The sequence below is a fragment of the Pelobates fuscus genome, chromosome 9 (genome assembly GCF_036172605.1).
Source record: "Pelobates fuscus isolate aPelFus1 chromosome 9, aPelFus1.pri, whole genome shotgun sequence".
NCBI classification, from domain to species: Eukaryota; Metazoa; Chordata; class Amphibia; order Anura; family Pelobatidae; genus Pelobates; species Pelobates fuscus.
In genome coordinates this window covers 164,459,769-164,484,466 of record NC_086325.1, presented here as the reverse complement: position 1 = coordinate 164,484,466, position 24,698 = coordinate 164,459,769, and the positions used below count along the sequence as shown (strand labels likewise).

General features: G+C 43.2%; 1 protein-coding gene across 1 annotated transcript; it reads right to left on the bottom strand.

The window, feature by feature from the left end:
* Nucleotides 1-1,017: 1,017 nt before the first annotated feature.
* SAPCD2 (suppressor APC domain containing 2) lies at nucleotides 1,018-19,614 on the bottom strand. Its single transcript, XM_063431729.1, has 6 exons — nucleotides 19,137-19,614; nucleotides 10,376-10,509; nucleotides 5,186-5,326; nucleotides 4,616-4,714; nucleotides 2,223-2,333; nucleotides 1,018-1,267 (listed from the first exon to the last, which is right to left on the bottom strand). Exons 1-6 carry the CDS (start codon nucleotides 19,585-19,587, stop codon nucleotides 1,139-1,141), a joined length of 1,065 nt encoding a protein of 354 aa, XP_063287799.1. The 5' UTR covers nucleotides 19,588-19,614; the 3' UTR covers nucleotides 1,018-1,138.
* Between the last annotated feature and the right edge of the window lie 5,084 nt (nucleotides 19,615-24,698).

Sequence of the window (24,698 nt, the reverse complement as noted above, 5' to 3'; positions counted from 1 at the left end):
CACGTTATTGGCTCACCGCAGTCAGGTTGGATATCAGCGTGATATAAACAAGCCATGTCACAAATAGGTCAGAAACGTGTGAATATTCTTCATGTAACTCTGACACATCAGAGACAGACAATATAGATAATATATAAAGGATAGCCTTTAAATTTTAATCCCCTCCTCCCCCCTCAAAAAAAAAAAAAAAAGAAAATCCCACATCCTCACACACTTTCAGTGTCAAGGAGTTAAACAGTTCATGATTTTGTCAGAACGGTTGCATTCAAAGCAGCAAAATGAATTCCAGGTTCGATGGAGTGAGAGAAGTATCAGCAACCAAACAGTTAAGAAAAAAAAGAAAAGAAAGACCCCAAAAAATGGCAAACCTATTTCTTAACCATATGGGCTTGTAAACAGGACATGATAACATTTTAGAGACATATTATACATAATAGACTAATTGATGAGGTCATTTTCACCAAGTGTTAACACATACAAACACCTTTCGGCCTCCCGCAGCCCAGCTTGAAGCTGGGACATGGAGTGTTGGGTGTCAAAAGACTATTTACATACATTACACTAAAGGGGATTTATTCACTAAACGGGAAATTTTAACCATTGACAAATCAATTGCCAAAACAAGATTTAGACCAAAGTAACTGAAAATTTCAAATAGATTTTTGTAGTGTAGCTATTTTAAAGTCTCAGATTTCCTTGATAAATCTCCACAAATCCCAGTTTAGTGAATAAACCTCTATGCTAATATTAACAAATTGCCACCAGGAGGCGCCAACAGTCCACATTATTGCAATAAACTGCCTGGTAATTAAAGGGATAAAACTAGAGGGACACATAGCTCTAGGTAGTAATTCATTGTGTACACATTGCTAGTCAGCGTACGGAGAGTACCTTTAATTATCGATGAGTGCGTACCAGTGAGAGAAAAAGCAGCAGATTGAAAGGATTCTAAAAACAAGGAGTCCTGTATCCGTATTTTATTTTTTTTTTTTTTTAAATGTTTTTGTTTTGGTGGAAGCTGTATTACGCAGCAGGTGCACTAAGCATACTTCCACCCCATACAGCACAGGGCACAGGCTCTGGTCAAAATGTGCAAAAAAAATAGTTCCTCCCCAAAGCAGAGATGGTCCTGAATCGGCTAAATAAAAGTAGAGTCCATGGGGCTGGTGTCTGGGTTATTTCGAGCCTTCGCTTCAAACAACTGTTTTATTAAAGCCGATTTCTCCTGCTCTAGCTGCGTGATTCGGTCGCTCTTATCCGACACCTCCTGGAATGCAGAGATTGGGAGAGAGGAAGGGAGACACTGGGGTCAGTCTGTATTCTAATTCGAGCTTAAATAAATAAATAAAATAAAATAAAATAAAATAAATAAAGTGTGGGGGGGTAGGACACGAGGACAAACCAAATAAAAAGAAAAGAATACACATCACTAACAAAGAACACAGGCTGCAATACATCAATCAGTAAAGATACATTGAGCCTTTAATGTGTTTTGATTCAATGAATTTGCAGATATCAGAGACATCACCAGGACGGAATTAAGAGCCCATTGGGCCTGGTGCCGATACCGGGTCTAATTACAGAATCTTATCAATAGAAAACACTAAAAAGCAGTCTGACCTCCCTGTGTCCTGTACCTGGTGAGAAACGGCCAGCATGCATTTATGCACATACCCTATGCAAATTACTCGCTTTCATCTCTCAACCAGATCTATAACCCCTCAGCACCAGCGTCTTGTAAAGAGTCAGTGGGCGCGGTAAAAGAAGGTGGGCCAGTGATGCGCCTGGGAAGGCAGTGGGTCAGCATGGAGTGGATTCACTAGAGGCCATGTGCCAATCATGCAGACTGGCCAACTAAGAGCAAACTCTGCAGACCACACGGTTTCAGCAACCTGAGCTCTGTGCAAACGCGTCTAATGAGATCCCGTATGTATGTGCAGCATTTTATACAGAAACATATTTCATACACATTCCAGGTACCATAACCACTTCTGATCACGGAAATGGTCATGGTGCTTGGAGTAACCATTTAAAAATCCCAGAAAAACAAAGACTTTTTAGAATCCAGCCAAAGATTTCGTCTTAAAAACCCCAGTAAAATTGGAATGATATTTTCAACCACATCACAAAGTGTCATGACAATTTGGTGGCACTAAATGAAACCAACCCAGAGCCAAACCATGATATTACTACTTGTAGAAAACAATGAGCTGATTATGTACCTTTGTCAGAAGTCGGTTCTGCTCCTTCAACATGTTGATAGTTTGTTGCCTTACTACGGTATCCAGAGGCACCGGTTGGCCACCAGGAACTGAGAGGTACACCGTACCGGCCTACAGGACAGAAAGAAAGAACGGATTGTACGTACGTTCAAGCAGGGTCCTCATAAGCCTAATGTTCCCGTAACATTTTGTTATGGTCTCATTTATCGTTAAATTTCCCCATTTAGAATATTGTACAGCGCTGCAGAATAAGTTGGCGCTATACAAATGTCAATAAGAAAAATAACTACACAACTGTGAAAAGCCATAAATACTGAGTGGGGAAAAAGGCAGAAAGTTGCGCAGTCTTATACTGCTCATATGTGGGAGCTAATATATTTGGAATACATAATCAAATAGTTTCTCTCACTAGGGTGAAAGATGTGCAGTCTTAATTTGGAAATAGAGTTTAAGAGTCTCCATCTGCTGGACACGAGTGGGATAGCAGCTTTTCAGAACAACATGTTGCTTTAAGAGTGTTTATTCATTAAACTGTATATCAACGAGGGAATCTCCAACTTTTATCCCCAAAAAATAATCAAATTGAAAAAAATGATCCAATTCTTGATCCACACATGGTTATTTCGACATCAAATTGGAAATTCCCTTCTGGCCAATCCCTGATTTATTAATAAATAGCCATATAGAATGTGATGGGATGGCGCCATCTAGAGTGTGACCGAGCGTTGCAACACACCAGAGGAGGTTTTCATTTGGGAGAAAGAGCACATGTTTTCTATTAAATGCTATTTAAAAAAAATTATTTCTCTTTATATTTTTTTAATAAATCTGTTAGTAGCAGTGCACATGGAATTTGCTAGATAAGGAGGCAATGTATGTCCTACTAAGGTGATCAGCAAGGAAAGGCAAACATTTATGCCTCAAATACTGGTCTTTTTAAATCACTCATTCCAAACCTTTCATTTAAAAAAAGTGTTTAATCCCAACCAACAACCACCCAGCCTAATTACAACCTGCGTCCTAGCATCATCCTCTGATTAGGTCAGTTCTTGTCAGCAAAGTTTGTCGTACAGTTTAAATGTTACTTAAAAGGAACACTATAGTCACCTGAATTACTTTAGCTAAATAAAGCAGTTTTAGTGTATAGATCATTCCCCTGCAATTTCACTGCTCAATTCACTGTCATTTAGGAGTTAAATCACTTTGTTTCTGTTTATGCAGCCCTAGCCACACCTCCCCTGGCTATGATTGACAGAGCCTGCATGGAAAAAAAACTGGTTTCACTTTCAAACAGATGTAATTTACCTTAAATAATCGTATCTCAATCTCTAAATTGAACTTTAATCACATACAGGAGGCTCTTGCAGGGTCTAGCAAGCTATTAACATAGCAGGGGATAAGACAATCGTAATTAAACATAACTTGCAATAAAGAAAGCCTAAATAGGGCTCTCTTTGCAGGAAGTGTTTATGGAAGGCTGTGCAAGTCACATGCAGGGAGGTGTGACTAGGGTTCATAAACAAAGGGATTTAACTCCTAAATGGCAGAGGATTGAGCAGTGAGGCTGCAGGGGCATGTTCCATAAACCAAAACTGCTTCATTAAGCTAAAGTTGTTCGGGTGACTATAGTGTCCCTTTAAAGGGAGACTCTGGGAACCAATACAACATTAATGTGTTTGGTAGATTATGTCTGTCAGTGGCTGAGCTGTGTACATACGCTGATAAGGAAGTCTGTTTCTGGAGTGTGACAGAGCGGCTGGGAAGGCCGGCTTATGGTGCAGCATTCTGCAAAATGTTTTTTTCCCCAAAACGTTACGATTTGAGCATGCACAAATACAGCATATTGATGGCAAACCTGTCAAATACATTGAATTTATATTGGTTATTACTACCTCTCTCACTCGTTGGTGATGGTATGGCAAAGAAAAAGACTGGAAGCTCACACGCAGCCTTACAATCCCAGAGTCTGGATGCGTATTGTTTTAGATTAGATCAGCTAACCCTCTCATAAGCCACAGTGTTTCTCCCCTACACACTGAATTGCAACATTCAGACTTAAAAAAAAGTCCACTATTTTCCTAATTAGCTGATCATGCCTAAATGTTTCAATTTGTTAAGGACAAATTGTATCATACAGGACAGTTATTATAAAAAAACAAAACAAACAAAAAAAAACAAAAAAAAACACAAACCTCGGTGATCTACGCTTTTAGTAGTTTAAGAGGGTGTGTTGAAAAAAAATTAAAATAAGTTTCCCTAGAGTACACTCACTCATTACAATGAACGGGGCGGGAGTAGTTTTTTTTGTCCCTTTGCCCTAAACCAGATAACTGGCTGTGCTGCTGTGGAATTTGACGCGTAGGGCTGAGGTGGGAGAACAGTTACTGGCTTACCTTTCCAGGAGCGATGAGGTCACTCAGGCAACGATTAACTTCCTGTAGTTTAGGGAGCAATGAGAATGGAGATCCATGGACACCATCACAAATATAATCCTGCAAGGAAACGAAACTTACCACATCTTACTAGGGATATAGCCTACACCTTATCAAACGACTTCCTGCCACCACATCTCAAGAAAGGTCTCAATAAGGCAGCATTATGCCTACTTCTGCCCCAACGGCAGTCCCTTATTGAGACTCCACTCCACCCCACAGATGCTTCTTGGAAATGCACATTAACCCAAACAGAACTATATCATGGCCCCATGGGCTTATCCACCAGTTACAGCTTTCTGGGTCAAGGTAGGAACGCTCATCACTCCTTCACCACCCAGAAATATGGCATATTTACTATCCTTCCACCTACCATCTCTGCTGCCACAAGTAGAAGCTGTAATATATAAAAAGCATTCTTCAGGTTTGGAAATTACCCTGATGAACTCTTTTTAGATTAAAAAAAAAAAAAATACCCAACCCTCAGACATGTATAAAGTCCTTCTTGGAAAAGTCTTCATTTAGGCATACCGTTCGGGTCTTTCCAAGGTTTCTCTGTTGCTCCTGTACAGTGTGGATTTGCTGGTGGTACCATTCACGAGCTCGTTCCACCATCTCCAGACCCTGAATCAGAAAGTCCTTATCTTGCTCCAATTCCTTCATTTTTTTCAGCTGGAAGACAAGATAACTACTGGTAATCAGGACAAGGATAATCTGTATAAAATGTTAAAAGTCCAACAGCCAACCTCAAACTTACCGTAGAATAATTTTGAAATAATACTATTTGTATTGGTTTTAAATGCACAAAACATTGGCTTATTGCCTGAGACCCCCTTCTGTCTGTCTGGGCAGAGCATCTTTGACCAAAAGGATTGGAGAACATTAGGACTACTCATACAGTTAAGGTCATGGTGGAGACACCTTTGAAGGGGACATCTGTTTAATGCATTAGTGTCTCGCCTGCTTCACAAATCAACTCTGCAGTATTTTTAAAAACATTTTCTAACTCCCACAAGAACCAATTAAATTAAGACCTTATACCAGCCTGGGAGGAACATGCTTAATTAGCGATGACAGCATAAAACAGCCGTGCGATCAATAATTATTACTATTATTATTATTGCCATTTATATAGCGCCAACAGATTCGGTAGCACTTTACAATATTATGAGAGGGGGGATTTATCTATAAATAGGACAATTACAAGAAAACTTACAGAAACGATAGGTTGAAGGGAACCCTGCTCAAACAAGCTTACAGTCTATAGGAGGTGGGGTATAAAAACACATTAGGGCATGAAATAGCAATCAAATAAGGTGGGAGTGAATCAGAACTGGAGGAGAGAGCAAGAGACAGGTATGTAAGGTAGAGGTTACTCTGGGAGGCCATAAGCTTTCCTAAAGAGATGGGTTTTAAGGCACTTAAATGATTGAAGACTAGGGGAGAGTCTGATGGCGGTAGGCAGGCTATTCCATAGGAAGGGAGCCGCCCGAGAGAAGTCCTGCAAGCTCGAGTTGGCCGTATGAGTGCGAGCAGCGGACAGGAGAAGGTAACGGGCAGAGCGGAGAGACCGAGAAAGGGCATACCTATGGATCTGTGAAAAGATATAAGAGGGGCTAGAATTGTTCAATGCTTGATAGGTATGAGTTAGCACTAGGAATTGACTTCTATAGGATACAGGAAACCAATGTAAGGACTGAGAGAGGTGATGTGTGACAGGACAGAATAGAGAGGAAAATCAGTCTGGCGACAGCATTCATTACAGACTGTAGCGGGGCAATACCGCTTTTAGGAAGACCATTGAGATAATTGAGTTTCAGAAAGCGGGAGGACATCCAGTCAGAGATGGAAGAAAGGCTAGCAGTGACACGTTGCAGGACGGCAGAGTAGGGGTGGTATATCTGGGTGTCATCAGCGTACAGGTGGTAGTGGAATCCAAATGATGTACTAAGTTTGCCAAGAGAGGCAGTATAAAGCGAAAATAGAAGGGGACCAAGGACCAACCGAGACAAGACAAGGGGAGGAGGTATCATTAGAAAAGGAGACACTGAATGAGCCTTGGGAGAGATAAGAGGAAAACCACGAGAGGACAGAATCACAGAGACCGAGTGATTGAAGATTTTGAAGGAGAGCATGATCAACGTTGTCAAAGGCAGCAGAGAGGTCAAGAAGAATTAGTATGGAGTAGTGGCCTTTGGATTTAGCTGCGATTAGGTCATTAGGTAACATTGATGAGAGCAGTCTCAGAGTGGAGAGGGCGCTAGCCAGCTTGAAGAAGTTCAAGGAGAGAGTTGGAATGGGGGAAGTGAGACATGCGGGTAAAGACAAGTCTTTCCAGAAGGTTTGAGGAAAAAGGGAGCAGGGATATGGGACCATAGAGGGGGAGGACAGGTCAAGAGATATTTTTTTTCAGGATAGGTACTACAGTGGCATGTTTAAGGTCAGCAGAGACAACACCTGAAGAGAGAGAGCAGTTGAAGATGTGTGTTAATAAAGGCACAAGACAAGGGGAGAGAGATCTGATGAAGTAAGATGGGACAGGATCGAACGGGCAAGTGGTGTGGCGAGAGAAAAGGAGCAGTGCAGCCACTTCCTGTTCAGTAGCCAGGGAGAAAGTCTGAAGGGTAGGAAAGGCATAATCAACGTGTGGTTTAGAAAGTGAACAGCTAAGGAAAGAATTCTCCCCACCTTGCCATTCAATCTTGCCGGTAAAGTAGCATGCAAAGCTATCAGCTGTAAGGTTAGTTTGGGGGGGTGGCCACAGCAGTGTGAAGAAGAGAGTTAAAGGTGTCAAAGAGACACCTGGGATTGCAGGAGAATGAACTAATTAGAGAGGAAAAGTATGACTGTTTGGTGAGGGCAAGGACTGCGTTCTATGAACACAATATGAATCTATAATGGAGAAAGTCTGACTGGGTGCAAGACTTCCTCCAGGAGCGTTCAGCACAACGGGAGCATCTTTTCAGGTAGCGTGGTAATTTAGTAGGCCATGGATGGGGGAGTGTCCTTGTGGCAAAACTAGCCACTGTTTCATCTAAAAGACTGGGGTCATTCGTATAACTTTTCACGCAAAGTCCATAGACCTTCGTATGCCAGTTTCACTAACAAGATTGAGACACATTGTTCGTGAAACGAATAAACTGCCAAATGGGAGAACACACAAGGTAGTTGTGTGTCTCCAATTAACCACTGGCAACATTGTATAAACCACAAAACTCTATTGATGTGATCGGTGGCCGCCGTTCGTATAACCGAACACGTGGCGGTGGCCATCTTTGCTCGCGAACGCCCAGTGGTGTTTGGTCGTCAAGTGCATGGAACCAAAACCGGCTACTAGACCTCGCGAAGACCGCTGGACTTCCATGCCGTTCGTATGGACAGATCCTTTCGACGAAAGAGAGCGGCATTCGGTAAAATCAACCCCACAAACGAATTATACTACACTATCCAGTAAATGTATGGATTGGTTCATTTGTTCGTTCACAGGAACTCCCGAAAGGAGACCAGTAAAAGTAGCCAAATACCTGGAACTATTTTGGGGCTCGCGCCTCGTGGCTGACCGGTCCATAACTTCATTTGAATGGCTTTTTCTGTTCTAACGAACGGATCTGAGCGGTATTTCGCCATATTGTGCACTCAGATCCCAGCCATTCAATGAAGGGTCTTTAGGGAAGTTCAGATGTATATTTAGTGAGTTATGTATTTTTATGTTATATTGCATACTTTTCTGTACGGAGAGAATGTAATTAAAGGTGTACTCTTACGCAATTATCTCTCCAGTACAGAAAAGCATGATGGGAGATATTATTGCATGGTAAGTTTTTCCACAGAGTCCACAAGGGCAAAAACCCCTAAAATACTATTAAGGAAACCCCTTGCATGGGGACTTTTATATAAACGATTGTGGTGCAATAAAAGCTCAGTTGACTCCCAAACTGTGTGTCATCCAGTCATTGGGAAAAAGGGATTATGTTACCTGTATTCTGACTAGGACTACCTGCGGAGATATCATGATTGTACTACTACATCCACTACACTCCTCCTCAAGGTGCTTGTTTGAGCAGGGCTGCAGCGTTCAAGGCAGAGGTGAGGGTAGTGTTATATGTGGAGATTGCCAGTGAGGGACAGGAGAGGGAAGGGATGGATAGCAGTTGTGAATCAATATCAGCTGACAGCTGCTGGAAGTCAATAGAATTAAGGTTCCTCCTGAGTTGAGGGGGCTTAGGCTGAGGTTGTTGGGTCAGGGGGTACTTGAGAGCAAATGATAAGAGGTATTATGAAAGGAGAGGGAGGAATGGAGGAAGTGAGACATGTGGGTAAAGAGATGTCTTTCCAGAAGCTTTGAGGAAAAAGGGAGCAGGGATATGGGACGATAGAAGGGGTGGACAGGACGGGAATGTAGAGAGGGAATAGCTTTCTGTTAACAGCACAGTGTCCTATAGAAGGATGCAAGGAATTGGAGGCTATACCGGAATTAAACCGCCTTTGGCACTCCAGATGTGGGCTACATCTCCCTTAATTTTCTGACAGCTCTCTACCCCTGCTCTATAGACCTCACAACCGGAGTATCAGTTATTTTGTCAGGAACGGACTTTTGTCCTATACGTTAAGCCAGGGTCAGCCAAATGTCAGATACCCGTCCGCTGCAGAACTAAGAACCCCGTGATTCTTTACCGGTTATGGAGCATTAAGACTGGCACATCGTTGAGGAACTTTAAGTTCTATAGTTCTATAAAAGTTCAAGGTCTACCCTTTTCATCATCTCTGCTTTAACCCCTTGCCTGCAAGCTGCTCGGATGTACATAATGAATTTCTTCTCTGGATAATTTTTTTTATATTTTAAGTTTCCTATTTTTTCCTCCAACAATGATAATATATTTGATAAGCGTCGGGTTACATTCCATGGAGCGGACATGTTTTTCCTTCTATAAAAGCACGTCTTCAGTAAATACCCAGCCCCCAGCACTCCGTTCCTTCCATGGGGACCACCTGCAGACCAGACCTGCAGCCGGCAGCTTGTGATGCATACGGATGAGCTATCTGCATGCAAAGGACACTTTTCAAAGGCAAATACAGCTACTTGTTTATGCACCATGCCCACTGCCTGCACACAGCTCACATTCCCTGGGGGGGCGGGGGGGCTGGATTCAGCAAAGCATGAAAAATACAGCAATAAACTGATAGAGGAGAATGAGGAGAAATAGGGAAAGTCAAGATTATTAGTATTTATATAGTGCCAGTCAGCTTATTCCGCAGCGCTTTACAATAAAAATCTTACTGCCATATGCGTATCACAATGCTAAAGGTCTCTCAGATGTCTAGATACAAAAGAAAGTAACACATCCTTGTTTGTTTGATTCAGGTGGGTCATATTAGCCCCTTTTTCAAGGTTAGAATGTAACCCGCAGAACCTGGGGCCCAGACAGACAAGCTTTTTATAGCCACTATTCAGCGCAGATGAAATGGTTGTTTGACTTGTCTGTGCCAGGAGACTGTCAATGTTAACGAAACTATTTAATAAAAAAATTTCTTTCAGAAAAAAATAAAATAAAAAAAAACACCACTACCACCACCACCACGGAGCAGATCTGCAAAACCTTAGCACAAGATGTAGAGCGTGTTTATAAAACTATCCGTCCATGAAAAGAAATGATCTCATGATTAAGCCATTTGAGAAGCCCATTACCCCAGGGCAGTGTGCCAGACCTGTGCCGCACTCACCATGCTATAATCCACCCCGTTGGTGATGGTGTGCCTTCGGTGCTCCCCTCGGCTACGCTGATGCCGGCACTGGTCTACCAGGCCCTCGCTGGTGGTCTCGCTGTGCGATCGACACATGGGCTTCACTTCCCCTCCTGCCAGGAAAAGAAACAAAGAAAGGAGAATTTACAAGATGCCACTAAAAAAGTCCATTTGTTGACATTCTTAGCTAAAGTAAGCAGCAGATTATTGAGGGCTCGCTAAGCACGACATCTGAACCATCAAAACACAGTAACGGAGGGAGTGTCAACTCCTGACCCCAAATTCGATCTAGTTCTCAATCCCAGACACTCCTTTATAAACCGCAAAGATTTGGCCGATAAACCCCAGTAATAGAAAACAGACCGTCTGTCATAATCTGGTCTGGCATTAAAGTGAATCCATCATTAATCATGACATTGCAAGTGAACCCCCAAAGACAAATACAGAGAGAGAATTCCGATGATTAAAGGGGAATGGACACAAAATTAACTTTCAAGAAATTGCATCAAAAGTTAATTTATTCCTCTTTGCTGACTTGTAATGTAGATCGCCCTTTAGTATAAAAGATAAACGGACTGCTCTCTGTACAATACTCAGAACACAGCAGGAAGGAGAAAGTATAACCCGGGGAAAAAATAAATATAGATTTATTTAAACATAGGGTTATTAATAAATCTAACCTAAGTGAAAATACTAAAAAGTAAGTACCGGTATGTCCAGTCAGCACTAAAACTGGAACAGGGCATAACCCTTCGTTAAAATGAATATATAGAAAGATAGTCAGACTATGTGTGTGCAGGGTCGGAGAATCTAGTGTAAAATTAGGATACGCGAGATAGAAAAAATATACAAAAAATCCCATGATTATACACTCCAATCCCTCCCAATATGACGCTCTGCATGGAGACACTATGATTCAATGCATCTCTCGGAGGAAGGGAAAAGCATTGTGATTGGCTGAGATCAATTTTGAGTTCAGCCAAGGAGGCAGATCGTGGACGGACCAATGCAAGCAGACCCACGTGGTGCTGGTAATAAGGAGAGTTCTTACTAGATTTATGGGATGCGGGGGGGAGTCAAATAGTGTTGTTAACACTTCAGGGTCAAAAATACCTGTTTATGTCCTGACTCCATACAGTGCCTTTAAAAATGGCCACTTGGATATCACAGAAAACAAATGTGGCCTAGTGTCTTTAGTATAATATTAAATAGGAAGACCTCCGCCCAGCTGGGATGTGAGTTATAGTACTAATCCCTTTGTGGTATCTAATTAAACCCATGTGATTAGTCTTCTCAAGAGAATAATTATAAATAAAAAATAAAAACACTTATACCCTATATAGGTCCAAAGCTCACTGGCTTTAAATGTCCATGTGAAAAAGGAGGTTGGGACGGGATGTATCAGATTGGTACCTCAGTCACAAGGAAAACAATCTGCAACCTACAAGACACGTCGGTCTTCAGGTATAAACCTGGGACAGAGTCACAGGATCCTAGTCCTTAAAAAAGGTCAACACCTATATCTCAGTCTCCAGGTAAGATTCCTGGGACCTACCTAACCAAGGGGTTCAATCCCTAATAATTTTTACACCAGTGCCTCTGTCTCCCGGCGTACTTCAGCACATTGCGGTGCAGCGCCATTGCACCTTCGTCAGGGAGCAAGTGATAAATCTAGTCTAACATTTTATTCTAACCGTAAAGAGGAACGGAATTCTCAGAATTATTTATATTCGGTTTACTTCTACCTACCGTATATTAAACAAATGTGTATTTTTGAGGTGTGATAAATAAAACCTGCACAGCTCTATCTTCGCGCCCTGTTACTATTTGTTATAAGCTCAGTCCATTACTCCTGGCAGTCAACATAGAGAGTAGACAGTGTGGAGGAGAAATTACACCGTTTCTCTTCTTCATTTGCAATGTGTGCCCTGGCCGTGCTTTAACTAAACAGTATCATCATGTCATCTGACATTTTTTATATAAAAATTTAAAAGACAGCAGAACATTTCATAAAACAGGTTGAGTTTCCACTGTTTATTCAATATTCATACACAACATTAAACCAGTGCCAGGTGAAGTGAATAACATTGATTATATCGAGACAATGGACCCAGTCAAGGGGTGGGATATATTAGGCAGCAGGTGAACAGTCAGTTCTTGTATTTCATGTATAATGTATATGAGTGACTAGAACAAGGGCCAAATAGTGATGGCTGGATGACTGGGTCAGAGCATCTCCAAGTCTTGTGGCGTGCATTCGGTATGCAGTGTTTGGTACCTACCAAAGTGGTGCAAGGAAGGACAACCGGCGTGAGGTTAATGGGTGCCCAAGGCTCATTAATGCACTTAGGGAACAAATGTTATCCTGTCTGGTCACACAGAAGAGATACTGTAGCTCATATTGTCGAAAAACGTAATGCTTGTCATGGTAGAAAGGTATCAGAACACAGTGCATTGTAGTTTCCAGCGTATGGGGCTGTGTGGCCACAGAACGTTCAAAGTGCTCAAGATGACCTCTGTCCACCGGTGAAAGTGCCATCAATGGGGATGTAAGCATCAAAACTGGACCACGGAGCAATGGAAGAAGCAACAATGCTGCTCGACATCACTGACGAGATTTGCCCTGTTTGGGGATGTGTCCCAAGCAGGGTAAATCAAATGAGACTTTGGAGGGAGCACAGGCCGAGCCAAGGACAGGTACGTGTTACCCCCACAAAGCTACACTAAAACAGAGGAAAAATGAGTAAATCTTAAAATTTTAAATTGAATACACCATGTATCGTTCGGATAGATCGGGTATTCAATGTATACGGACGGGAGCAATTCCAGGTAAATTTAAAAAAGTGATAGGTCCATTTTAAATATATTAACTTCTAACCTTATATGGGATTCTTAATATTATGAACATCCTTCATAATTTTGATTCAGCCCCAAAATCAAAATTTTAATCTAAACTGTAAGTGAATTATCAAGGATACAAAATATTGAAGTACAATTATTTAAAGAAATACTAAAGTGTTAGGAATACAAATGCTTTAGTGTCCCTGTCCTCCTTTTCCAATAAATGTTTACCAAATTAGTTTTACTAACCTTTTTCCAGCGTCAAGACTCACTTGGCACTACTTACCTCTTCCCATGTGCGCGAAGTCATGGCCTCCTCCACGATGCTCCTCGTTTAGGTGGATTTGACCTTGCAAGGTTTGACATTGCAGTGTTAAGAGGTACAGAGACCTGCACCGTGACCACTCCATTGAGACAGTGGTCCTTTAATGAATTCCCAACACCCACAAACAGCATATATCTTCTCCGAGCAACACCTAAGTTTGGGACTGTCGCAAAGATTTCTTTAATGCATTCTTGCTATAGATTTTTTCATAGCACGCGCTCAGATTCGGTGAAACAGTCCAATCAAATGCGTTTGATTGGAACTTGTGAGGAAAGCAGTGGTCACATGGGGTGTGGAGATCAGCATGGAGAGCTTTGCACGGCGCTAGTTTCCAGGTAACTTTTATATTGTTTTATTGCAAATCGGAAGGGGGGGGCGGCCGAGCACACCTAGTGAATAACGCCTAGAGGGCATTTGAATTTGATTAAAGGATCCCTATAGTGTCAGAAAAACAAAGCGGTTTTCCTGACACTATAGTGCCCAGAGAGTGCCCCCACCCTCAGGGTCCCCCTCCCGTGGCACTGAAGGAGGTTAAAACCCATTCAGCAGCTTATCTTATTCCAGCGCCGGTGACCTCTCCTCCAACGTCAGCTCCCCCGTCCAACGTCACAGGAGCAGAATGTGCGGCAAGTGTCGCGCACGCATTCAAAGTGTCCATAGGAAAGCATTTCTCAATGCTCTCCTATGGACGCTCTGCGATATGGAGGCAAAATGTGCCTCCAGTGTCGCAGATGCACCTCTAGTGGCTGGATTAACCCCAAATGTAAACATAACAGTTTCTCTAAAACTGCTATATTTGCATCTGAAGAGTTACAACCTGAGGGGCCTGGCACCCAGAAGTGGTCTGGGTGACTATAGTGTCCCTTTAACAAGTCTAGACAACAAGGGTTGAAGTAACTCTTTAAATTACTGTGCAACACATAGCGCACATAGGTTTTGTTTGATGCTAAACCGGAACAATTGCCTCCACCCATATTGGGTTAAAAATATTGCAAGACTTTTCAAATCTGAACACGTCGATAAATATCGACATGGTAACAGCCGATTAACAGATTGCTTTATATCCAGAATCAGTTGTTATGAAGAGGACACTCTCTGCACAACTTATTCAATCAGACCTAATCCTCAAGCGCTGCAGAACCTGATTATTTGGGGAGAAATATGTTGCACTGTATTTTAAAGAGGAACTTTAAGAAAAGTGACAGTCGCTTGTTTCTTTATCCTTTTACTGGGATAAAGATGCAGTTAAGGCAAAAAAGATTAAAAAAAACAAACAAACAACAAAAACAAAACTTCCTCTGCTCAACTTCCCTGTCGCAGTAACTTTGCTGTCCTAGGATGCCCCAAGCTCGCACAACAGAACAAACCCACTAGACGTACAGCACTGCAAGCGTACCAATATATATACTTTGCCGAACAAAGCTTTCAAATGAAAATAAAAGAAACAGGATAGTAAAAATGAAGAAAACTATTAACGAACTTTCATTTGGCCATTAGGTTTTGATAAAATTGAATAGGCGACGGTTTCCTCTTTAAACATGCTGAATAACGCTCACACAAAGCACATTATCAGCAGCCGGTGTGACAGATACACATTGATTATTCTGTACACTCCCTTACCTGCTATTTACCCTTGTTCTCAGGGGCGGTTATATTGCTTTAACAAGCCTGCTTCTCCCAGACATCTCTCTTACACTAAGACGGTATGATGCAACAATCCTGCTCTGGACTTGCTCAGGTAGATATTTTACCTGCAGTCACCAGTAATACCTTACGATACTGTAGTCATTGCTGCCTCTCAAAAGTAGTAGGAGTTTGAGCGCAGGGCTTAATTTTTTTTTACAGCATAATTAAATGCCTGTATGTTTTCACTGGGAGCTTATCTACTAAAGAGTGATTTTATTTATTTTGAATTTGGGAAGTCGAATGTCCCTTTAAGTCCCAGGGCAGAGCTGGCTGGTACAGACTATTTTATGAAAATCGATAAGGCTCGTCACAGATGCTATAGAAGTCCAAAGGACGCAGGGCGTGTGGTTTTAAACACATCCCATATAACTAGTCTGTTTATTAAAAGGGCATTCTTGCGTTTCACAGTTAAGAGGTTTAAAGAAAACAAACAAGACTCTTCTTGTAAACTCTTGTCCCACCAAAGCAAGATTATAAAGAACAAACAGCAAAGAAGTGTTATAGGAGCCTGGCCGGCAGGGAAGGATAGCATCCCATTTAACATGATTAGTCAGATTAACCCTGAATGTTCTGGAGAAGCCACCTCTCTGGTGACATCAAGGACAATCCCTGCACTGGGAACCTTCAGCAATGGACTATGGAATTTCTAACTGGTAAAAAAAATAGAATGAAATCATTGCAGATCTCCTAATTTGGTATAAAATTGTGTCTCCTGCACACATCAGTTGACAATTCTCTGTCAAGTGAATAAACTCGTCTTTCTTTAGAAATATTCACCCATAAAACTCAATCTCTCTCTCATTCCACCTTGTACAAACAGACTTTGATAACGTTTTTACATGGCGGGTGGTATCCCATGGAATATAGAAACTATTGCAGAGTGAAACCCTTTTCATAAACTGTAAATTATATATATATATAAATAAATAAATAAACAACACAACAACGTTTCGATTATGTTTTTGTTCCCTGTAAGACGTTTCTGTCTCCATCCATTGGCGTGATGGCGTCAGACTGGCTGGGATGTATAGCTGTAAACATGGTAACTTCTGTTATTTTGCACCCCCGAATAAAACATTTATAATCACCTAGAACTTGTGTTCATTTTTTTTAATAAAAATCTTGGTTTTGTTTTAAATATATAGAAACAAATTATGAATGTAAAGGAGGGCACACAAGAACCAAACCTGCTCAGTGTAACCATTCTGTTACCCGCAGGGAAAAGCCTTGCATATCTCCAGAATATTAAATCTAGCAAATCCCATTGCTCACACTATTAGTCCAGGAAATGAATAGAGGATAAGTACATGCGTACATTGGATTACACACCAGACAATTAGAATACAAAGAGAGAGAAAAGAATCCCGATACCCAATTTTAGATATATTAAAGAAACACTATCACTATAGTGACTGGGATAAAGACGTGTATTGCGGTGACTATAGTACTAATCGCCATTTAGGCCACTCTGACCCCCCCCCCCGGAACTCTAAAAATGTAATAAAACTCACCTATTATCCAACAACACACGGGTTCACCATAGCTGGCCCTGCCCCTGCCCCATATCCTTTATTATCTCAACCCAACCAATCCTTTTCAATAGGAAAGCATTAGGAGGCTATCATGCATGCGCAGGAAAAGGCCACACTGCACAAATCAGCATCTCCTCGTGGAAATGCATTACTATGAGGAAAGTTCAGGGTATCCAAAGTGTGTAGACGCTGAAGGTCAGTGCTGCCCAGGAAGCACCTCTAGTGACCGTCTGCGTGACCGCCACTACAGGTGTCCCTATGCAGTAATGTAAACACTGCCTTTTCTCTGCGGGCAGGATGATGAGACGGTCCCCAGAAAAAGATGGTTTCAACAGTGATCACTAATCTTGGAACCTTACATGTTTCTGAACTAAATTTACCATGATGCAAAATGTAGTCAAAACAGGAGGAATTACAAATAAAAAAAAGTCTCCAACACTGCACTAGCCATAGTTTTAATGTTTCAGCCTAAATATTCCTATTTGTTTTTCGATTCACTGCAGTTCTATGATTGGTTTACAAACCTCTGTACAAATCGGGAGTTAAGGTCTACACATGTGATATTATGGATAAACAGAAAAATACTTCGTCCATCTTTCCAGGGTGGAAGAAATATTTTTTTTCAGAATGATTAAGAACCACAAAAGACAAAACAAGCTCTCCTCTCAGAGTCTAAACCCCTAAATGTCCTTCGAGCTCCCAGTACACACAGATATCACTGCCCAAAACCCTGGGATTGACCTTCCAGCCTCGGTGCTTGGCCTTTACTAGTCAACCTTGTAATTCAAAGATCTCCTCCATTGGTACTCCGGTCCTTTAGCATACATCTCCCACATTTCCCTGGCAGATTCAGGCTAGCGAAGAATTATGGGAGTTGTAGTCTAGCAACACTGGAGATGACTATTGGGATATGATAATTTGATATATCTAGTATACATTTGAAACAAAAACAGAGCATGTTAAAAGGTTAACACAAGTTAAGTTATTTTTAATGTTTTATTCAGTGACGTGATTTCCAAAGGAACATTTCGCTTTAATTAAAGAGAGCGCCACTATTGTAATTACTTTAATATCTAGTCAACTATAATGCCATTAAAAGGGCGTAATTGGAAGATCAGGGGGTCTGTGTGTGTGCCAAAAAGTCAGATTAAGTAGTAAGTCCTATAATAGGGTTAACTAGAGGGGGTTGGGGGCTACAAGTAACACCAGGCAGCAGTGAAAGAAGCCAAGGCTTTAACAAATAGGTGGTGTTTGCAGAGACCACCCTAGACATGGAATTCAGAACTAACCCCTTCATAGCTGGAAACCCAACCACGAGTTGTTCTATTGATTGTATACAAATTAACATTAACAAGAAAATACAATTAACACACTTTACAGTACACTGTGCAGAGAGAGTTGGTATGTTCAGTCTCCAAAAAAACACACCAGTCCTAAGCCCCCTCACTGACAGACTCACACCCACCATACACTTTCTTTATAATGCTGCAAAAATGGATGGTTTGAAAGAAACACCGCTTGGTCAAAACTAGCTACTAGTTCTTTAGATTTATTTATGAAAAAGCGAGAATTGTCTGAAATTGAGAGTGAATTTCAAGTTTCAGGGCAAACTGGAGAACCCATAAGTCAGTTTGTTTTCACTATAGCCTGACATTTAAATAGTCACTGTGACTTCTTACCAATTCACACTTTATACAATAGCCCTGGGAGGTCATTCACTGTCTGAGTAGCCAGGGGCTGATATGGCATTGGCAATATACAAACATCAGATGTGTCAGGATTGAGGCTCTAATTCTAGATCGACATTTTACAATTTCAGAAATCAATCTGCAGACATTCATATGTCAGTTCCAAACGATATTTATTGCACCAACTGCAGAGTGGATGGTTTCTATTCCACCGTTTTATTTAGAATTATTTCCCCAAACAGAACCCTAATTCCAGTTTCCCCAGTCAATGTGACCCAATGTGTATTGCAGGTTTAACATGAGATTGATGTGGTTAGGTGCTGCTGGAATTACACAATATTGACAGAAGTGAAGGATATACACAGGTGGTCAGTGAGCATGTGGGGTAAGTTACACAAGAGAAAAACAAAAAACAAACATTTTGTTGCAGGTTAACTGTCTGCAAATCATCCCAACAAGCAACAACAATAAATGGAAACCCTGAAATATTTGCAAACGGTGATAATCCCTGAAAACATACAGCTGCTCCTGCGCACCCCCCGAACCCCTGTGCACCCCCCTCCTAACCCCTGTGCACCCCCCTCCTAACCCCTGTGCACCCCCCTCCTAACCCCTGTGCACCATACTATCATTATCCCCCCACAATCCGAGCCTGATCCCCCCATTACCGTGACTCAGTCCCGGGGTTCCCCGGTAGGCGGCGGCCGAGCTCTCACACTGCGGGGGGTTCTCCCGGACCCCGTTCATGTATCGGACCCCCAGAGGGGCAGGTTTGCCGCCGGGGTGCTTGCACGGTCCCCTGGGGGCCCCCGCCTGGCAGTTCTCCCGGTTGTGGCTATTGAGCATTGAGGTTCGGAGTCCGAGGACGAAGCGGTCGAAGGTCAGGTAGCCGTCGGGGGGCGCCACCTTCCGCAGACAGTGCAGCACCCCGGGGGGGAGCTCCCGGGTCTCTGCCCCCTGCCAGCGGCTCTCTATCTCCGTGATGTGCACCGCCCCCCGCCGCCGGTCATCCAGGATGTCGAACAGGGTCCGCAGGCTGTGCAGGAAGGCTCGGGGGAGCCCCTGGGTGCTGGGGGGGAGCCCCTGGGTGCTGGGGACGGGCCCCCCGGTCAGCGCCATGGCTCCGGACACAAAGTATCACTCAGCTCGCCGAACGTTCGAATGGGGAACTCTGCCGTGACGTCACAATGTGCCTGCCCCAGGCCTCACCTGATTGGCGGAAACTCACCTCACCTGGCCGCTGATTGGTCAGAGCGCACGAGACCTGCAGTTTGATTTCGGTGAAAGGAAGGAATGGGGATCCTGGCAGAGCAGCTCCCACACCTATCATCCTCAGCCAGGCCTGGCCTATCATACTGGGACTGGCATAACCACAGCTCCCACACCTATCATCCTCAGCCAGGCCTGGCCTATCATACTGGGACTGGCATAACCACAGCTCCCACACCTATCATCCTCAGCCAGGCCTGGCCTATCATACTGGGACTGGCATAACCACAGCTCCCACACCTATCATCCTCAGCCAGGCCTGGCCTATCATACTGGGACTGGCATAACCACAGCTCCCACACTTATCATCCTCAGCCAGGCCTGGCCTATCATACTGGGACTGGCATAACCACAGCTCCCACACCTATCATCCTCAGCCAGGCCTGGCCTATCATACTGGGGCAGGCATAACCACAGCTCTCACACCTATTATCCTCAGCCAGGCCTGGCCTATCATACTGGGACTGGCATAACCACAGCTCCCACACCTATCATCCTCAGCCAGGCCTGGCCTATCATACTGGGACTGGCATAACCACAGCTCCCACACCTATCATCCTCAGCCAGGCCTGGCCTATCATACTGGGGCAGGCATAACCACAGCTCTCACACCTATCATCCTCAGCCAGGCCTGGCCTAACATACTGGGACTGGCATAACCACAGCTCCCACACCTATCATCCTCAGCCAGGCCTGGCCTATCATACTGGGACTGGCATAACCACAGCTCCCACACCTATCATCCTCAGCCAGGCCTGGCCTAACATACTGGGACTGGCATAACCACAGCTCCCACACCTATCATCCTCAGCCAGGCCTGGCCTATCATACTGGGACATAACCCCACAGCTCTCACACCTATCATCCTCAGCCAGGCCTGGCCTATCATACTGGGACTGGCATAACCACAGCTCCCACACCTATCATCCTCAGCCAGGCCTGGCCTATCATACTGGGACATAACCACAGCTCTCACACCTATCATCCTCAGCCAGGCCTGGCTTATAATACTGGGGCAGGCATAACCACAGCTCTCACACCTATCATCCTCAGCCAGGCCTGGCCTATCATACTGGGACATAACCCCACAGCTCTCACACCTATCATCCTCAGCCAGGCCAAGCCTATCATACTGGGACATAACCACAGCTCCCACACCTATCATCCTCAGCCAGGCCTGGCCTATCATACTGGGGCATAACCCCACAGCTCTCACACCTATCATCCTCAGCGAGGCCTGGCCAACCATACTGGGACATAACCACAGCTCTCACACCTATCATCCTCAGCCAGGCCTATCATATTGGGGCAGGCATATCTACAGCTCCCACACCTATCATCCTCAGCCAGGCCTATGATACTGGGGCAGGCATAACCACAGCTACCACACCTATCATCCTCAGCCAGGCCTGGCCTATCATACTGGGACATAACCACAGCTCTCACACCTATCATCCTCAGCCAGGCCTGGCCTATCATACTGGGGCATAAACACAGCTCTCACACCTATCATCCCCAGGCAGGCCTATCATACTGGGACAGGCATAACCACAGCTCCCACACCTATCATCCTCAGCCAGGCCAGGCCTATCATACTGGGACTGGCATAACCACAGCTCTCACACCTATCATCCTCAGCCAGGCCTGGTCTATCACACTGGGACAGGCATAACCACAGCTCCCATACCTATCATCCTCAGCCAGGTCAGGCCTATCATACTGGGACTGGCATAACCACAGCTCTCACACCTATCATCCTCAGTCAGGCCAGGGCGCAGCAGGGAATGTGTATCGCTTATAACTCCTATCATCCTGAGGCAGACATAACCATGGACACAGCTCGCACTATCCTCAGCCACTGATCCCAATCCACATTACTGTCAGGCTGGCTGAAATGATAGGAGTTCCTTCTGACTATAGGACCCTAATATCACCTCCCCTCCCCCAGGGCAGAGGATCAATAACACCTTCATTCGTCAAACTGGTGATTTCTAGAATAAAGACCTCATTTCATGAGTTTCAGGGAAAAACCGACAGCATTCCTGCCCAGTTTGCAGCAGTGGGAATAACTCGGCTGTGAAGGAGCAGATTGGTCAGAAATAATGTTTAAAATTTGACTTCATGTGAAAACATATCCCCTACTCACTGTGCTACAGGGTCCCTAGTCGGAAAATCATGATATCCATACCATCTGCTTTCTCTTTATTTTCCCTACTCTCCCCCTGAGCCTGTTTCTGGGTTCGTTTGTAGCATTGGAGGGTTTTGGATCTCTACTTTGAATATCACTGCATTGCTCTTTATTTTTACACATGTTATTGATTAGCCTGGGTGAGTCTGTGAGTGTTGGATTTGTGGATTTGTACAATGACAGCACAAGGACAGTAAAAATCTCTCTGAATTCAGAAGAAAACTTGACTCATTTAGATCATTTTCACAATTTGGTTAATTTGGCCTGAATTTGAAATTTATTTTTAATTTACTTTGAATTTCAGTTTTAGTATGGTTTGACAAATGATCTGGGTTCCATCTACTGGGTGTGAAGGATAAAGCAATGGGTACCTGACAGGAACCAGGGAATTTGCCAAACCAAACTAACATTTTGTGAGTTCTTACTGTGGGCTGTAGTGGTTATGGTGCTTGGACATTCCTTTTAAAAACTGAAGAACACATGGTGCGAAATTGCTGTTAATGGAGATAAGTTTAGTTGAACCCTGTAAACATAAAAATATTTTGGTAAGAGTATTCATCCATCACAATCCAGCATTGTCGTGGTTGTAGTGGTTATGGTGCTCGGAGTGTTACTTTAAGGGGTTAGTCCAAGCGTGATAATCTATACAGTCCTCTGTAGTGGTTATGATGCCAGGGGCATTTTGTCCTGGTCCCCAGTAATGAAGCAAACTGTTTAACAATGGTTTGCCCCTTACCCAGGTCTGCTGGGCTTCAATGGTCCCTGGTGGTCTGAGGACATGCAGGGTTGCAGAGTCGCAGAAGATTCATTGGCTGATAGCATCATCTGACCACGTGCAGTCACTGAATGCAATTCTGTGCAATTCAATTTACACAAAATTGACATCAGCTACCCTTCAACTCTAGTTCCTGGTTGACTTATGACACCCCAGTGACACTGCTGGGGTGGAGTTACATGCATGCAGCCTTTTATAGTGAAAACACTGCACATACAGACGCCAGGCACCATAACAACTTTAAAACTTTGAATTGGTCATTTTGTACTGGTAAATTTGGCATCATGTTCTTGCAATCATCCATTTTTTTACCTGGATTTAGCTTGATGGAAAAAAAGCAGTGGATGCACAACGAAATTCTCGAAATAAATATTGATTTTACTTCACGTTTGTGTTTGTCATTGTGCTATAGATAATATCAACTACACAATAACTAGCGAGAAAGGTTCCGTCCATGTGAATGATGCGGAATAAAATCACTATCGCAAATTACAACAGTGACCTACTTAGAGTAATAAATGTGCCAGCAGGTAATTGGCTGGGTGTAAGTCATTTTAACTTCATATCACGTCTGGGAATGACATTTTTTTTATATTTTATCCGGAGAGCAGCATGGATTCCGTACCGCTGGAACTAAGCTAATTAACTCAGTCTGATCTAATTACTGACTCATTGGATGAAGTGGTTAACAGCTATAACAATTAACAGCACCCCACGGGATTGAAGGACATGGGATACGGCTTATCTCCTTCTTCATAATCCACATCCTCCTCCTCCTCCAAGCTTTTCCTAGAAACTCTTCAACATGTGCTTCTACAAGATGCAAGAAAAAAAACAAGTTCACTCCCATCCAGCACTTTGCTCACTAGGTAACTTCTTAAAATGCATGTAATCAGAGTCTGTTGTGTCTCACAGTCCGGCCCCCACTGGAGGTGTGGCTAAGGCAGAGATAACACACTTCCATCTAGTAATATCGATTTATACCATTAACGGGTGCTGTGATAGGCTGAATGCAATCAGCTGACACTCTCAGCCAATCATAGCCACCCATTAGTACAAGCAGCACAGAGGGGAGAGGCTACTGGAGGTTCTAGTTTAGCATTAAAACATTAAAAAACAGTTTAATTCTGAAAAGAAGGATGGCGCCAGGGGACTGCAGACACTATAACCACTTCAATGAGATGATGCCGTTACCGTGCCTACAGTGTCCCATTAACTGCACACGACATGCTTCTTGACAGATCCTGCAGTAGGGTTTTTGCATTGGCATATTATTCCCAGTGAGTAGTGTGGTTTCTTGGAACCTTTACCAACACTGACTGGTGGCTCTGCAAGCATGACTTGGGGAGTATTCTGCCATGTCGATAGCAGAAGTTTGGGCCACTGGCTTAGGACCAAGACAGAGGTGACTTTTGAAGAGATAAATATTCAACCACGAAAGCCATATGCCATATGCCATATGCCTTCTGCAAGGAAAAAATAGTTACATTCGAAAAATTGATGGTCCATTCTTATTTGCTGTTTATCCGCTTGTACTGTGTTCTACTGGCATAAACTACTGAGTAAAACGTGCGTAACAAAATATTACTAAGCAGAAACAAAATGGATGTGACCGAGTGACCTGCAATGCAATGACTCCCTTTAGATGGTACTGTGCACCTGCCCTGGGATGGAATCACCTCCCGAGGCTTTCTGGTGGTTTCTGCTCTTGGCCCTTGGGCATTGTCTGGTAATGAAAGTAAACAAGGTCAGATCTGCACACGTGGATTATCCTTATTTATTCATAAGAAGACATTCGTTAAATTATACTTAAAAATAAAAAAAACTAGTGTTAGTCTAATGAGAGACACCGAATGACACATTGTATTGCCGGTTTCCCCCCTTGAGGGCAAATGTAAGAGAATAAAAATGGGCAAAGGAGTCAATAAATTGATGATGTCCTCAGCCAACAGTTCCTGTTATTGCACACAGGAGCATTGTTAGGTGGCAAAAAGACCC

Coding starts and splice junctions, on each gene's coding strand:
- SAPCD2 (XM_063431729.1), bottom strand. CDS start 19,587: ATGGCGCTGACCGGGGGGCCCGTCCCCAGCACCCAGGGGCTCCCCCCC. Junction 4,715..5,185: donor ACCTTGGAAAGACCCGAACG/GTATGCCTAAAT, acceptor GTTTCCTTGCAG/GATTATATTTGTGATGGTGT. Junction 2,334..4,615: donor ACCTCATCGCTCCTGGAAAG/GTAAGCCAGTAA, acceptor TCTGTCCTGTAG/GCCGGTACGGTGTACCTCTC.